This window comes from Lactuca virosa, chromosome 7, assembly GCF_052849685.1.
Source record: "Lactuca virosa cultivar CGN04683 chromosome 7, Lactuca_virosa_CGN04683_v6, whole genome shotgun sequence".
In the NCBI taxonomy this organism is placed as follows: Eukaryota; Viridiplantae; Streptophyta; class Magnoliopsida; order Asterales; family Asteraceae; genus Lactuca; species Lactuca virosa.
The window spans coordinates 255,921,517-255,937,803 of NC_136432.1; the positions used below are offsets into that span (position 1 = coordinate 255,921,517).

The 16,287-nt window shown below is 36.5% G+C and overlaps 1 protein-coding gene across 1 annotated transcript; it reads right to left on the reverse strand.

The window, feature by feature from the left end:
* Positions 1-3,857: 3,857 nt before the first annotated feature.
* On the reverse strand, positions 3,858-5,366 carry LOC145125290 (uncharacterized). Its single transcript, XM_079060768.1, has 2 exons — positions 5,234-5,366; positions 3,858-4,417 (listed from the first exon to the last, which is right to left on the reverse strand). Exon 2 carries the CDS (start codon positions 4,413-4,415, stop codon positions 4,059-4,061), a length of 357 nt encoding a protein of 118 aa, XP_078916894.1. The 5' UTR covers positions 4,416-4,417; positions 5,234-5,366; the 3' UTR covers positions 3,858-4,058.
* Positions 5,367-16,287: the final 10,921 nt, after the last annotated feature.

Sequence of the window (16,287 nt, forward strand, 5' to 3'; positions counted from 1 at the left end):
TCATACCTGCCATAAAATTTCCCGAACAAGAATCCAATTTCCATAAAACCCGACCGACACTTTACAGAAATAAGAAACGATTCGGAATAGGGTGTTACATGGTGGTTCATATTCCATCAAATTTAAAGAAAAGCTTAAACAATTAAAGGTGGTCTTGAAAGGGTGGAACAAAGGCATGAAAAAAATTGATAACAACTCTAAACATGTTTTGGTCAAAGCTATTGATGACATTGATGAGAAAATGGATGGTGGGGTGGCATCAAGTGATGAACTACAGGAGTGACTACATTTACTAAAAAATCTTGATGAGACTGAACATCGTCAAGCTCTACATATTGCACAAAAATCGAAATTAAATTGGGATACAGATTAGGATGAAACTCAAAGTTTTTTCATGGGATACTTAAACAAACTCGGAAGAAACAAAATATTCAAGGTGTTATGGTATATGGCGTTTGGCGTACGGATCCTACTGAAGTTAAAGAGACATTTTTAACTATTATAAAGAAAAGTTTGGGCCAATATCTGTGTCTTTACCAACAACAACCAATTCCCGGTTTGCTACATTATCTTAGGAGGATCAAGAAATGCTTCAATCTATGGTTTCTCATGAGGAGATAAAAGAAATGCAGTGTGATTGTGTGGTGGAGATAAAGCTCCATGCCCCGATGGATTCACGTTCTATTTTATTAAGAAATATTGGTCAATTTTTGGACCAGATATAGTTGCTTATGCACAAGAATTCTTTCAGACGAGGATTATTCCAAAGGGATGTAATGCATCGTTTATCACACTAATTCCTAAGGTCCAAAATCCGACTGTGGTTAAAGATTTTAGGCCTATATCTCTAATAGGGGTGCAATATAAGGTTATTGGAAAGATTTTGGCATTACATCTTGCAAAAGTTATGGGAAAGTTAGTGTCAGAAGAGCAGACTCCATTTGTCAAAGGTAGGCAAATACTTGACGGCCCTCTAATGTTGAGTGAGATTGTTGATTGGTATAACAAGAAGAGAAAAAAGTTAATGATTTTAAAATCGACTTTGAAAAGGCGTATGACTCATTAAGCTGGGAATATCTTGATTTTGTAATGCAAAAGTTCGGTTTTGGCGTTAATTGGAGAAGCTGGATTCATGCATGTTTATCTACAACTAGAGCTTCAGGTTGATAAATGGAAGTCCGACAGCTGAATTTTCTTTTTTTAGAGGGCTACGCCAAGGAGACCCACTATCTCATTTTCTATTTATCCTCGCGATGGAAGGACTTCATGGAATGGTACAAGAGGCGGTGGAAAACAACCTAATATGTGGAGTAACTGTGGGTTCTCAAGGAATTCGGCTTTCTCATCTACTCTATGTAGATGACATGCTGTTTATATCAGAGTGGAATCCAATGGACATACAAAATATATCACAAGTGTTGCATGATTTTTATATTACTTCACGTCTGAAGTTAAATATGCAATAATCTACTATTTATGGTGTAGGTGTTGATAGGGATGAAATCAATCAGATTGCCGCTCAATCTGGTTGTAATATTGGATCTTTTCCCTTTACATATTTAGGCTTACCTATTGTAGCGAACATAAGTAAGAAAAGAAATTGGGAGGTTGTGGTAAATAAATTCAAAACAACGCTTCCTAAGTGGAAAGCAAATTTTTTATCAGTGGCTGGTCGCCTAACCCTTATTAAAGCAGTGCTTGACAGTATCTCTATATATTACATGTCGATCTTCAAAGTTCCAGAAGGGATCCTTAAAACCTTGGAATCACTTGGAAGTAATTTTTTTTTTGGGAGGTAAAAGTGGAGAATGAAAAATGTCATGGGTAAAATGGGATCAAATTTTGCTAAGTCTTGAAAAGGGTGGACTTGATGTTGGTAACTTGTCTACTTTTAACAAGGCTCTACTGCAAAAAATGGCGTTGAAGATTTATGGCTAATGACAATTGTGTTTGGGTTCGTCTTCTTAAATCCATACATGGAATTCCAGGGGGTTTTAACAAAGATGAAAATAAGAGTGGTTATGTGGGTGTATGGTCGAAGATTGTTGATGCAATTATAAAAATGGATGTTGATAATCTTGTACCGTTGCAGACACTTGAAAAAAGATTGGGAAGCGTGAATTCTGTTGGATTTTGGAATGAAATTTCGGTGGGTCAACAACCACTTAAAAATCTTTTTAATAGATTGTATCGTCTTGATGTTAATCCAGATTGTTGGGTAGTTGAGAGGTGGAATAATGGTCAATGGGTGTTGCAATGAAGGAGGCCAATACGTGGTGGCTGTGAGGAAGAACAACTTCAACTGCTGATGTCTTTGTTACATGGTGTGGGTGTTAACGACTCCCCTGATCGGTTATGGTGGGGGCCGGATGCTTTTGGTGAGTTCACAGTAAATCAAACCGAGAGACACATAAATGATGTTTTAGTTTTGGGTCATTCTCAAGCCACTAGGTGGTGTAAAGTAGTACCTAAAAAGTAAGGATTTTTGGTTGGAGTCTTGCTCTTGATTGGCTGCCTACTCGGTTCAGTTTATCAAAAAAGGGTTGGAATTGAGTAGTATATTCTGTCCGTTGTGTGGGGTTGGGGTGGAATCGACAGAACATCTATTTTTTCTCGGTGAAGTAGTTGTGACGGTTTGGTCCTCGGTTGCAAGATGGTGTGATATAATCTTCCCTATGTATACGTCGATCACTGAGTGGATGTCGTGGGTGGATGATCAAAGGTTGGTGATATCAAAACGTCTACGATTGGAAGTGGTTGTGCTAGCTACTTGTTGGATGGTATGGAGGTATAGGGATTCGGCGGTGTTTGATGGGAGTAACATTAAGAAAAATTCGTTATTTGATAGTGTTGTGTTAAGTTCGTTTTATTGGCTTAAAAACCGAGCTACCAATTCCGATGTAATGTAGAATGCTTGGCTTAATTCCCCTTTGTAATTTTCGGAACATTTTTTTTTTAATATTCTAGCAATTCGCTAGAATATGTGAATATGAAAATTCAGCCATTCAAAAAAAAAAACTTAAATCCTAAATTAAGTTTTAATTGTTGAGTTCTGATGAAGAAAAACTAGCACAAAATTCGATAACAAACAATGAACACACACCGACACACAAATCAATTACAAAGTTTATGGTTGAAAACTTACACACAAATGGATTTCAGATTCTAACAAATGAAAACAAACACACACATATATATATATATATATATATATATATATATATATATATATATATATATATATATATATATATATATATATATATATACTACCAGTTTTAGACATAAAACGAAGCCTTCATCTCAGATTCTAAAAACTACATTTCCATATCTGATGACAAAAAAAAGGCGGTTCTGATGGAAGGGATGTTTCAATGCTCAGATTAAGATGAAGGGGAGAGGGCGAGTTCAGTTTATTTATTTACTTTCTTTCTTTTTCTTTTTTAATTAAAACCAATTAAAAAAGGGTAAATTAAATTAAAAGGAAACGAAAGTCATTTTATATGAGAAAATGATCAAATACACAAAAATTGAAACCACATAGACCAAACACACAGGAGTTTCAACAGTTGTACCGAACTAGTCTGTTCCCAACACACCACCAAACCAACCGCATAGGTTTGCCATAACAATATATCAAATTTAAGACATAATAGTCATTTTTACAAAGTTAAAAGTTTACGTCGTTAATTTAAACTACCCAAGAATCAAACCATAAACAAATTCAAGTTTCATTAAAAAAAAAAAAAAAAAACTCTACAAGCACAAACCAAACGTTTTTTATTCTTTATTTAAACAAACCCAGTCGTCTCAGGTCACCATGCATGTAATTTATTTGCATGTTACAACAACCCACATGAAGGATTACGGGTCATTCGGTTCCAATTCCAATTCCAATTCCTCACACAGATTCCATCCATTAAAAAAACACTCCACCAACCAACCAACCAACCAACCCCTAATTCTCTATTTTTTTTAAAAAAACAAACAAACAAAATCATTATACACGATTCAAAAATGGTTCTTTTTCCCCATTTTATTACAAGAAAAACAAAAACTTATAGCAATTTGACACCTGCTTCCCTTAAAGAATCAATAACAGCCCTAACCTTACCATGATACCTTTGCTGCTTTTTGTACACCACTGAAACCGCCGGAATATCTTTAAGCAGCAACCTCTCACCTAAAAGCTTCCCTATCTTGGCGGCAGCCGCCACGTCTCTGGTGCTTTGCTGGCCTTTGTTCCAAGCTTCCCGGAGTGCCTTCTCCTGTGAGCTGGCAGCTGAGGCCACAGTGGCAGTTGGTGTATGAATCACCTGTGCACTTACATACTTGTTTGAAAAGTGCATCTTTAATAGATATGGTTTTAGATAGTTTGTGATTCTTTGAGCCTTCACTGGTGGAGGAATCACCATCTCTGTTTATCATACAACCAATAACCAATATTAATACAATTCATAGGCTGTAAAATAAATGGAAATAAAGTAAGTTACAAATTTGGTCCTTGTGCTTTACTCAAAATTGCAAGTTTGGTCCAACTTTTGAAATCTTCCGAAAGTCATCAAGCAATGAAATGCAAGTCTTAATAGGGACCAAACATGGACCAAAAAACAACCTGAATAAGTCTGCTAAAAAGAATCCAAAATGTAGAAAACCATCTTGACAGTATTAATATTATTATACTGTTGAGAAGATTCATCTGTTTGTGGTAAGTGTTATTTTATTAACTTGCCACTAGCATGTAATAAGAGGCTTTGTTGTTGCAACTAGTTTATACAAGCTACACCATCTCTTAGGAGACTGATATGGTTAAAACACATAAAAAACCAATTTTAGATGTACTTCTTCTCTTCGGCATTTCATCAAACAGTTGGTGAAATAGCCAACTTGTTTCGCCAGTACAGAAATAATAGTAGATCATGGCTTTCACCGCATTAAGACTCTTACATTGTGGTTCACAATCAGATTCTAATGGCATTCAATAAGAACAAGGCAGCTCTAAACAAACCCTAACAATCTAGATCTATTTTTTTCAACAAACGCTATGATATTCATCAGTCTCTTTCTTATAAAACTGGAAACGAGAAACAGAAACCCTATACGAATTGATCTCATAAAAATTTCATAATCTAAATTATTCGAAGTGATAAAAGGAATCAATGTTTAGGCAAAATGAGTCATACAGTGAATTTAATCAGAAAACAGATACAAATGTTGGAAGTGTTAATCTTACTTTGTGGTTTCGAGGAGAGTTGTTCAAGACGACGTAGCTCAGAGGAGAGGAAACGGCTGTTGTAGTCGGAGCGTGAGAGAACACAAAATAGTGGCCTTTGTGATCTGTTTGTGGGTAATCCGTAAAAACGAAGTAGCCCAATACAATCGCTAAAGTAATTTACTGGACCGGCTAAACCCAAATGTTAAATTAAAAATATAGATAATGTTTATATTAAAATACGACCTATTTAAATAATAATAATTAGTTAACCGAAAGGTTTTATATAATATTTTAGATAGATAATGATAAAATACTTAAATTAATCAAAAAAATCATAAAAAGGTTTAACCATTGAAAAAACAATTTTAACCAGTGAGATGATAATTTTTTTTGACCTATCATATAGGTTTATTATTGGAGATGTTTTTAGTCGGAGAATTATTATACTTTGCTTAAGATATCATGAGTCAATAAATTTTTTATTTTTATTTAATTTAGTCATTCTAATTAGTGATAGCCGTTGTTTAACATCGAACCATTTGTCAAGGTTACACTCTAATCATTGAACTTTTTTTAGTGTTCTATTTTAATGATTATACTTTGGCCGCATGTTTTTGTTTCAGGCTTCCTTATCCAAAAAAAAAAATTGGACTAAAGCGTTTCTTATCGTCGTTCACTAGGGGTGGCAAATCGGGTCATTGTGTAGTGTTTTTGTCTAACACGACACAACACGACAATGTTTTATATAACACGAACACGAAATGACACAATGTCGTGTTTTTTTAATTAACACGTAAACGAACAATTTTAAAAAGGGCAAACACGACACGACACAACAAAGATAACATAAAATAACAATTAGTTTATTTAATTAATATATAATCATAACACGAAAACACGACAAATAAATGTTAAATTGTGTCAATTTTGTGTCTAATTTTGAACACGAACATGACACGACACAACACAACATCATGTTTTTTACACTTGACATGAACAAGACACGAACATGCAATTGAATTTCAGTTCCGTCCCAATTTCGTTTCGTGTCGTGTATTTTTATCGTGTCGTGTCATCAATTGTCACATCTACCATTCACATACTCAACTTACTTCCAACCACGACATTATCCAATAAAACTCCTTTTGCATTATTATTTGGTTTTTTCCTACTTATGATCATCTTCATGTGTTTGGTTGTATTTGCTACGCAAACACGGCTTCCACCGCTCCTCATAAACTTTCCCTTTAATCAACTGCTTGTGTGTATCTTGGTCCATCTCTAGATCACAATGGACATAAGTGTCTTGATCTCGTCACTCAGCACATTATTATTTCACGCCATGTCATTTTCGAAGAAGACACATTTAAAGAATGGAATAGATACAAACCCTAATGGGTATTTTTCACTAACGTACAATTTGTTTTCTCAATTATGGCAACACTTGTATAGCTGCTGAAAGAGATATAGTAAATTTGCTTTTTGGCATACTTTTGAAACTGAAGATTGGTTATGATTCCTCAATTTAATTTGCCATAAAGAGGTAATTCTTGATGGGTTTTGAGCATTATAACAATCCTATGGTGCACATACAACCCTAGATGCTTTGGATCTAAGTTTTCTCAAGTTATACATGCAATTTCATTTTATCCAAAGCATACACGCTAGCTAGCATGCAATTGGAGATATACAACATAAAAACTAGTTATATGAATACCTCTTTGTTGTAGCTTGTAGTTCTTAGCCTTTCAAGAGCTTAGTACCTCAAGTGTGATACCTCTAATGTGTTACAAACACCAAAACAAAGAGGAGGCTTATGAGAGAGAGGTTAGGAAGCACAAAATCGACTAGGGTTTCACTATGGAAGAGAGTGGCCGATTTGGGGAAGCTAGGGGTTCAATTTATAGTGTGGAATCCTTAGGGTTTCATACATAAAACCCTAATTTACTTAAGCCTTTAGGTATTCCAATGATCCATATGATAGGCTCTTTGGACTAACTCTACATGGACTCTCACATAGATTTAGCCCATCCCTGATCAACATGAATCATTAGCCCAAACTATAAATATCACTGATTTACCTAATCAGTCCCTGTAAATTTAATCAGTCTTTTTTTATCACTAAATTAATTCCAAATTAATTCTTGATCAATACCAATTAAATAATATGATTTCTCAATTAATATATTATTCATATAATATATTAATAAATCACAAATAACATCTTTCTCAGATATCCATCCTATCAAATTGCTCCGGGGAAGGCAACGCAAAAGGACCATGCTACTATTGGGTTAAGTACATATCAATTATAGTTATAGGCTTAGACACCTAATCCAACAGTCTCCCATTTGGATAAGTATAATAACTATAACTGCCAATGTAACTTCAAAATCCGATTAGCAATCACAGCTCTCAAAAGCCGCTATCGAACTCTGACCTAGTCAATGACGCGTCCTTTAGATAAGGGGATCATATAATCCTCTGTTCTTCAAGATATCGTGTGGACAAAGACATGGAATAAAGTCATACTCATTGTCCAACTGTTTGTTTCCCGATTTCTGATTTGTTTGACATAGAACTTAACTGAACGTATCAATTGAGTCCTGACCGGGCCCGACACATAAGTCAAAACAACATCATCGAGGGGCCCATGATATCGCTTTTAATCCTCTTAGGATAAAAGGAACAGATAAACTTCGACTTATATGCTTGTACTTAAATTATACACAACAACACGTTTTATAACATCAAGTTATTGATGCGTTTTCGTACTATCAATGCATAACCAACTCGTAATCAACAACTCATATATCTTGGTTTGAAGACTATATGATATTATCGTCTCACAATCACTCGTGATAAATTCCATGAAGTGATTCATGTGAGTGTGGGTTTAATCCAATACTCAAATCTTATTTCAGGAGCACTCATGAATGTTGTAGCAAACTTTTGCTATGTCTAAACATTTTAGACAATCTACAAGCCAATTCATGACAGTCTTACCTCAATACCTACTTCCAAAGTATTATCGACTGTGGATTATTTGAATAATCTTATTATTCTGGAAGTCAAAACATGCAAAACTGAAACATAAAATAAACAATTGACAATAGACAGTAAGCTTTACTTATAAATAAAACCTTTATTATTTAATCATCAAATGTCAATTACATTTATTTATTACAAGTCTCTAACTGCTTATCTAATCAGTAAAACTAATATCGTCCCTTAGGCCAATGCTCTTAGCATGCAGCAAATGCTTAACCCTGCTCAGTCCCTTCGTAAGGGGATCTGTTGGGTTATCCTCTGACGATACCCTCTTCACTACAAGGAGTACCTCTTCTACTCGATGTATTATGAAGTGATATTTTCTGTCGATGTGCCTAGATCTGCCATGATCCCTCAGTTCCTTGGTTAAGGCGACCGCACCCCCATTGTCACAAAAAATCTCCATAGGCTCCTTTACAGTTGGTACAACTCCAAGGTCTCCGATGAAGTTCTTTAGCCATATCGCCTCCTGTTTGGAACTTTTTCATGTTACTGCTCCTCCATTTAGGGTAAATACCCAGCCCGAATGAGAGCGAAAATTATCTCTGTAGGTATGAAAGGTGGCATCACTATACCCTGTCATTCTTAAGTCATCACTCCCACCGACGGTAAGGACCCAATCCTTAGTCCTCTTCAGGTACTTAAGAATGTTCTTTACTGCAATCCAGTGTACTCTACCAGGATTCCCTTGATATCGACTAACCATGCTCAAAGCAAAAGCCACATCAGGGCGAGTACATGTCATAGCATACATGATCGAGCCAACGGCAGAAGCAATGGTACTCGACTAATTTCTGCTATTTCGGCATCGGTACTCGGACTCTGAGTCTTACTCAGTTTGGTATTGCTCTGGATAGGCAATTCTCCTTTCTTGGAATTCTCCATGTTGAAATGTTTCAACACCTTGTCCAAGTAGGTACTTTGACTAAGGCCTATTAGTCTTTTACTCCTATTTCTCAACATCCTTATCCCTAGAATGTAAGCAGCTTCCCCGAGGTCCTTCATAGCGAAACACTTCTCAAGCCAAGACTTAACCTCCTGCAAGGTTGGAACGTCGTTTCCTATGAGAAGTATGTCATCCATATATAACACCAGAAAGCTAACTATACTCCCACTAACTTTGAAATATACGTAGGACTCATCCTCGCTTCTCGAAAAACCAAACTCTTTGACTCTCTCATCAAAACAAAGATTCCATCTGCGAGATGCTTGCTTTAATCCATAAATGGATTTCTCAAGCTTACACACTCTATTAGGGTACTTCGTATCTGCAAAACCCTCTGGCTGACTCATGTAAACATTCTCAGCAACTTCCCATTAAGGAAAGCGGTTTTGACATCCATATGCCATATTTCATAATCATAAAACGCAGCTATGGCTAGCATAACCCTTATAGATTTGATCTTCACTACTGGTGAGAAGGTCTCGTCATAGTCACCTCCAGGAGTTTGAGTAAAGCCCTTCGCAACCAATCGCGCCTTATACGTGTGTACTTTCCCATCCATGTCGGTCTTCTTCTTGAAGATCCACTTGCACCCGACCATCTTACGACCTGGTACATTGTCAACCAAGTTCCAAACTTGATTGTCATACATTGACTGAATCTCGCTGTCCATTGCCTCTTTCCACTTAGCAAACTCAGGGCCCGCCATGGCTTCCTTGTAGTTAGATGGCTAATCCAAATTTACTAGTGTACTATCACTGATAAACGTATCACCTTCCGTAGTAGTATGAAAACCATAAAACTCCGGTGCCATTCTAACTCGAGAGGAACGTCGAAGAGGTAATGACTCGTCAACTGGTTCAACAGGAGTCTCATCCTCAAGTTGATTGCTAGTGTTAGAGGTTCCTTCATCGCTTAACTCTTGAAGCTCTTCAAGGTCAATTTGTCTCCCACTATCCTCTTGGCATATGAGCTCTCTTTCAAGAATGACCCCCCTTCGCGCTATGAAGACCACGTTCTCACTAGGTCTATAGAACAAATATCCAAAGGATTTCTGTGGGTAGCCAATGAAAATACAACGCTCACTACGAGATTCGAGCTTGTCGTGAGTCTCTCGTCTTACGAAAGCCTCACAATCCCAAACCTTGATATGCGCTAACAAGGGAACCTTCCCTGTCCACATCTTGTGAGGTGTTTTGGCAACCTTCTTAGTTGGGACTAGATTAAGGATATGGACGGCAGTCTCTAAGGCATACCCCCAAAATGAGATAGGTAATGAAGCTCGACCCATCATGGAACGAACCATGTCCAATAAGGTTCGATTGCGCCTCTCAGCTACACCGTTCAACTGCGATTTCCTAGGTGGCGTTAATTGTGAAACAATTCCACATTCCTTAAGATAGTCATGGAACTCGATACTAAGATACTCACCACCTCGATCAGATCAGAGCATCTTTATCTGTTAGGGTGCAAAGTCACTCTTGGATGCATTGTTTTAGGCTTACCCTCTTGTATGTGTAAATGGGTTGAGTCTTTCCTATAAATAGGAAGTGAGTGACTCCCATTATGGAAAGAAGGATCATTTTTGGAGTGTTAGACTAGAGAGAGAAATTTGTAAAAACCCATTTGTATATCCTTTCTAGATCTAATACGAGCTTACACATATTTATTTACTCCTTGTGTTCTTGAGTTTACATGATGATTCACTAGATCTTTTCTAATTCCGCACATGCCATCATAATACAATTGGTATCAGAGCGGGTGTTCTTGATTAGATCAAGAATTGATCCTTGATGGCTATCTTGATTTGGTGATTCTTCATGTTCTTATTGATCTTCGTGTTTAGAGAGTGTTTTGTATTCTAGAAATCGAATTTTTCCTTGATTTGATCCATAATTCGATTTTCTCTCTCTAGAATACTTGTTTGTACCACTTTCTCTCACTAGAATTTGGTTCATATTCACTTTCTATCTCTAGAGATCTCCTTGATTTACACTTTCTCTCTCTAGAAAATCCAAGTTCATATCGTCTGATTCGAAAGAAAAGAAGCAATGGAGAAATGGATGATACATAGTAAAGATGTTCAAGGTGAATGCACTTTTGGATATCTTCTTTATAGCTTGACTGTTGGATTGAAAAAAGAATGTGATATCGTTGTAAATGGAGAAAAGAATGAAGTTGGAGAATTAATTAGTTGTCCAATTTAACAAAACCAAAGATTTGTTTGATCGTTTGGTTAAAACATATCAGAAGAGACGAAGAAATAGAAAAGAAGGAGAAGTCATAAAAGGAATTCCTTGTGTTGAATGCAAATATGGAAGCAATAAACTTGAATATTATGCAGATTGTCGTGAAGCTCGGGAAGGTGTTCTTGATGATGATCTTGATGTTCAAGAAAAAGGAGTTCAAGTTGATTTTCATGATGAAAAAGTTTTTTGCTCGATTGGAGTTCAAACCGATGATATTTTGTGTTCTTGTGATTTGTTTGAAGGAATGATTGCTTATCGGAAGCCGGTAATCCAAGAAATTCACAAGTATCAAACTCCAAAAGATTTGATTCAAACTCACAAAATTGAAGTTGTGGAAAGTGGGTTTGTTCATGAAATCAAGTCTTCAAGATGCAAAAAGATGAGAAAGAAAAAGAAGAAGAAGATCAATCGCAAAAATAAGCGGGTTTGTTCTTGGTGGTTCTTTTGAAGATGTTCTTGGATCGTTGAAGAACACGAAGAACACGAAGAATGAGTTGTACATATCGCATAGTGGGTGGTACAATGTTCAAATTGGAGATTTTCTCGTTCCAACAAAAGAACCAAGATCTTCTAAATTTGATTCGTTCGTTGCAAATGGATCTCGATTCGTCAAAAAGGTATCACAAATTCTCAAATGGATTCTAAAACGTCCATAATTTCGATTCGTATTTTGCGTTTTTCATTTTTGATCGATTTGTCTCGTTGGATCTAATCCGTTTCAACACCATTGGTTATCCAACAATATTTTTTTATAGATCAAGCCCAATCCAAAAGATTTAATTTTACTGTTCATAAATCCAAATGTTGAGCCCAATCATTTTCGTATTACTGTTCATCGATCCTGAATCACAATTTCAAATGTTTTGATTACTGTTCATGTCCAATTTATCTTAAGCCCAATTCATCATTTGATTCACAATCGTGATCCATAAAGCCTTTATATCAGTTTTCAGTCTAATTACTTGGTGATGAAATTCAAGTCGTTGTTTCTGTTTTGTATGGTACACATGCTTTAGTTACTTGTACCATCAAATCATCATATATCTTGATAATCAATTGTTCTTGACGATTTTGATTTGAGTTCGCATCCATTGAATGTGTATATGAATTGAAATCAAATCGCATGTTTTGTTGTTAATCGACTGAAGCGTTGAAAGTCCATCAGAAGTCAAAGTCGAATTTGATTTGGAGATTATCGTCTGATGAACAGAAAGTCAAACTAACGAAAGTCAAACTTGGGATTCTGATGAACTGGAAAATGAATTCGAGGTCAAACGAGTTTCGTTATCAGTTTGGAAGTTGTTTTGGAGTTGATTGCAACTAAAATCAGTTTTGTGAAGTTGATTTTGATCGAAAATCATTGGTTTGGGGTCGAGTTTTGCATCGACTGCATTTTTAGGTATTGGAATGCAATGTGTGACTGAGAAGATCAAGTGATTGAATCTTGATTTCGAAGGGGGGAAGGTTTATTGATTTCGATTGTGATTATTAGATGAAGACAGCGAGTTCGACTTATGAACAAAAAGTCAAACAGAAAAAGTCAAAATCGAATTTTTATTTGTGGATTCAGTAAATTTCGACTCTGGTTTTGTTCATGTTGATAATGAATGGCTCGCTATCGTGATACCAATAGAGAAGGCTGAGTTTTGGGTCAAATGATTCAAATCAGTTTCGTTAAAGACAAGATGAAAGCATTCTTTGACGTCTACTGTGAAACATTCACAAATTGGGAAGAAGAAAACAAATATTTTCGAATTGGGTCCCTAATCTTTTCACGAAATGGCAGAAATGGTCCAAATTCGAAATGATGTAAACAATTTTTGAAGAAGGCTGAAGAGTCTCTTTTAGCCCCTACAGTTTCGAAATGTTGGCAGAAATACCCAACTTCGAAATTGGGCTAATTTTCTGAGAAATTGAAGAATGTTCATTTCTGGTCCCTGCAGTTTGTGCGAATTAACATTTTCTACCCAGTTTCGCAAATGGGGGAGAATTTCGCATATTTGGTTGTTTTTGGCGCAACGGGTCCCTGCAGAATTCAGAAAGTGACACTTTTTACCCGAATTTTGGAAAATCTTGCAACTTTCACCCAAAAAGTCAAAAATTTTCACAAATTGGAAATTTTTTGAGGCTTTTTCGTGATTGTTTTTCCGTGCAATATTTTTGGTGATTCATTTTTCGTACACATCAAGGGGGAGTATTGTGAAGTTTATTCATCGGGCGCTTCTCACCCTTAATGGTTTTTATAATCATTTTTTGATTATAAAAAAGGGGAGAATGATGGGTATTCGAAGCTTCTCGGGTTTGTCGAATATTCATTTGCGGATTTGAAGACCGGTGTTACTTAGAGGGGGAGTTTGGTCTTGATCGCGCTAGCTCGTTGGAGACTGAAGTCGGGAATCTAATTCTAACTTTGAGGGGGAGAATGTTAGGGTGCAAAGTCACTCTTGGATGCAGTGTTTTAGGCTTACCCTCTTGTATGTGTAAATGGGTTGAGTCTTTCCTATAAATAGGAAGTGAGTGACTCCCATTATGGAAAGAAGGATCATTTTTGGAGTGTTAGACTAGAGAGAGAAATTTATACAAACCCATTTGTATATCCTTTCTATATCTAATATGAGCTTACACAGATTTATTTACTCCTTGTGTTCTTGAGTTTTCATGATGATTCACTAGATCTTTTCTAATTCCGTACATGCCATCATAATCAACACCACTACATTATCTTCCAGCCCAATTGATTCTCCACTTCTTGCTTAAACTATTTGAACTTTTCAAAGGTTTTCGACTTGTGCTTGATTAAGTAGATATATCCATATCTGCTATAATCATCAGTAAAGGTTACATAGAGGCAGTTAGCATCCCTTGTGGTGGATTTGAAGGGTCCACACACATCGGTGTGTATGAGATCCAACAAACCCTCACCTCTTTCACAAGTACCAGTGAAAGGTGACTTGGTCATCTTTCAAAGCAACCAAGATTCGCACGTGTCATCCGACTTAAAGTCAAATGACTTTAACACTCCACCCTTTTGGAGTTGGGCTATGCGCTTCTTGTTGACATGTCCAAGACGACAATTCCATAAGCATGCCTTGTCCAAACCATTGGACGAATCAATATGCAATACATTATTTCCTAAGTTGTCTACAACCATCACAGTTTCATATATACCATTACAAGGCAATGCTTCAAAATAAAATTTTCCATTACAAAAAGCATTAATAGAACCAATTTCATTGTTAAATGAAAATCTAAAACCTTGTTATATAAACCATGAAAAGAAATAACGTTTCTCGCCATATCAGACGAATAGAAACAATTATTCAAATCTAGCCCTAACCCATTACTAAGCAATAAAGAATAAACTCTAATCTTGGTGACAGGCGACGCTTTCCTATTCCCCATGATCAAGTTCATCTTCCCATGCTCCACATCCCTACTTCTTCTTAGACCCTACAATTAAGAGAAAATATGAAAACCACATCCTGTATCAAGGACCCAAGAACTAGCATGTGATGAGTTGTTAGATTGAATAGTATATATACCTGCAAAGGTTGGATTTATCTTCCCATCCTTAATGTCCTGCATGTATTTAGGACAGCTTCGTTTCCAATGCCTCTTTTCATGACAATGGAAGCACTCTGCTTCCTTTGGATTGGATGAGGGAACAGTAGAACCACCTTTGGACCCACTAGAAGAGGATCCATCATGTGACTTTCCCTTGTGACTCTTGAAAGGAGCTTTCATTTTCTTCCCTTTCCCATGTCCAATTGCCAGGACTGGGGCAGCAGCAGTAGGAGTGGGTACAACAGATTTGCTTTTTAAACTACTTTCAACAGTTCTCAGTAGGCCTTGAAGCTTGTTACAGTAACTTCCTCCTTGTTTATATGATAAGTCATTCTGAACTGATCATAACAGGGAGGTAAAGAGTGTAGGATAATATCAATAGCCAACTCTTCATCAAAGTTGACATTCAACTTCAGCAAGCGGTCTACATATCTTTGCATCTTTTACATGTGAGCCGTGATGGACTCTCCATCCTTCATTTTTGTTGTTATCATGGAGGCAATAATTTCATACCTTTCTTGTCGAGCAGTATGATGGTACCTTTCCATCAAGTCGTGGTTCATCTTGAAAGGCCAAAATTCCTCATAGGACTTCTGAAGCTCAGAAGTCATAGTGGCTAGCATGATGCATGACGCCTTTGTCGTGTCCTTCTCATGAGCCCTATACTCAGCTAGTTGTTTAGGAGTAGCAGTTTCTTCATCAATCTCCTTTAACTCTTTGTTCAGGACATATTCCTTTTCCTCGTACCGAATGGCCATGCGAATGTTTCGAATCCAGTCATTGAAATTCGACCCATCGAAAATGACCCTCCCACATAAGTTCATGAGGGAGAAAGAGCCAGAAGCATTTGAGTTTGAAGCGTTGTTTGAAGTAGACATCTGAAAAGAAAGACAAGTTTTAATTAGATAGAAATTCCTTAATATAACACCCCAATGAAATATTAAGGCTATGACCCAACATAATATTTTATAATTCGGAAGAGGGATGCCGTAATCAAATTGCAAAATATTTGAAGGTTGGTAAATGACGATTTACCAATTTCACCACCCAAAACTAAAATATTAAAGAATTAAGTTTTATTAAATCCCTAGTCTTTGAGATTCATTAAACTTTTCAATGACATGTTTAAATCTCGATTATGCCCTTCAAGTTTGTAACTGGGATACCGAGGATCACAAACAAGGTGTGAATAACCATGCAAATTTGCTTGGTACTCTCGAGTCATCTACCACCTAATCAATGTGTCAGTTAACCACACACGCTCC

Coding starts and splice junctions, on each gene's coding strand:
- LOC145125290 (XM_079060768.1), bottom strand. CDS start 4,415: ATGGTGATTCCTCCACCAGTGAAGGCTCAAAGAATCACAAACTATCTA.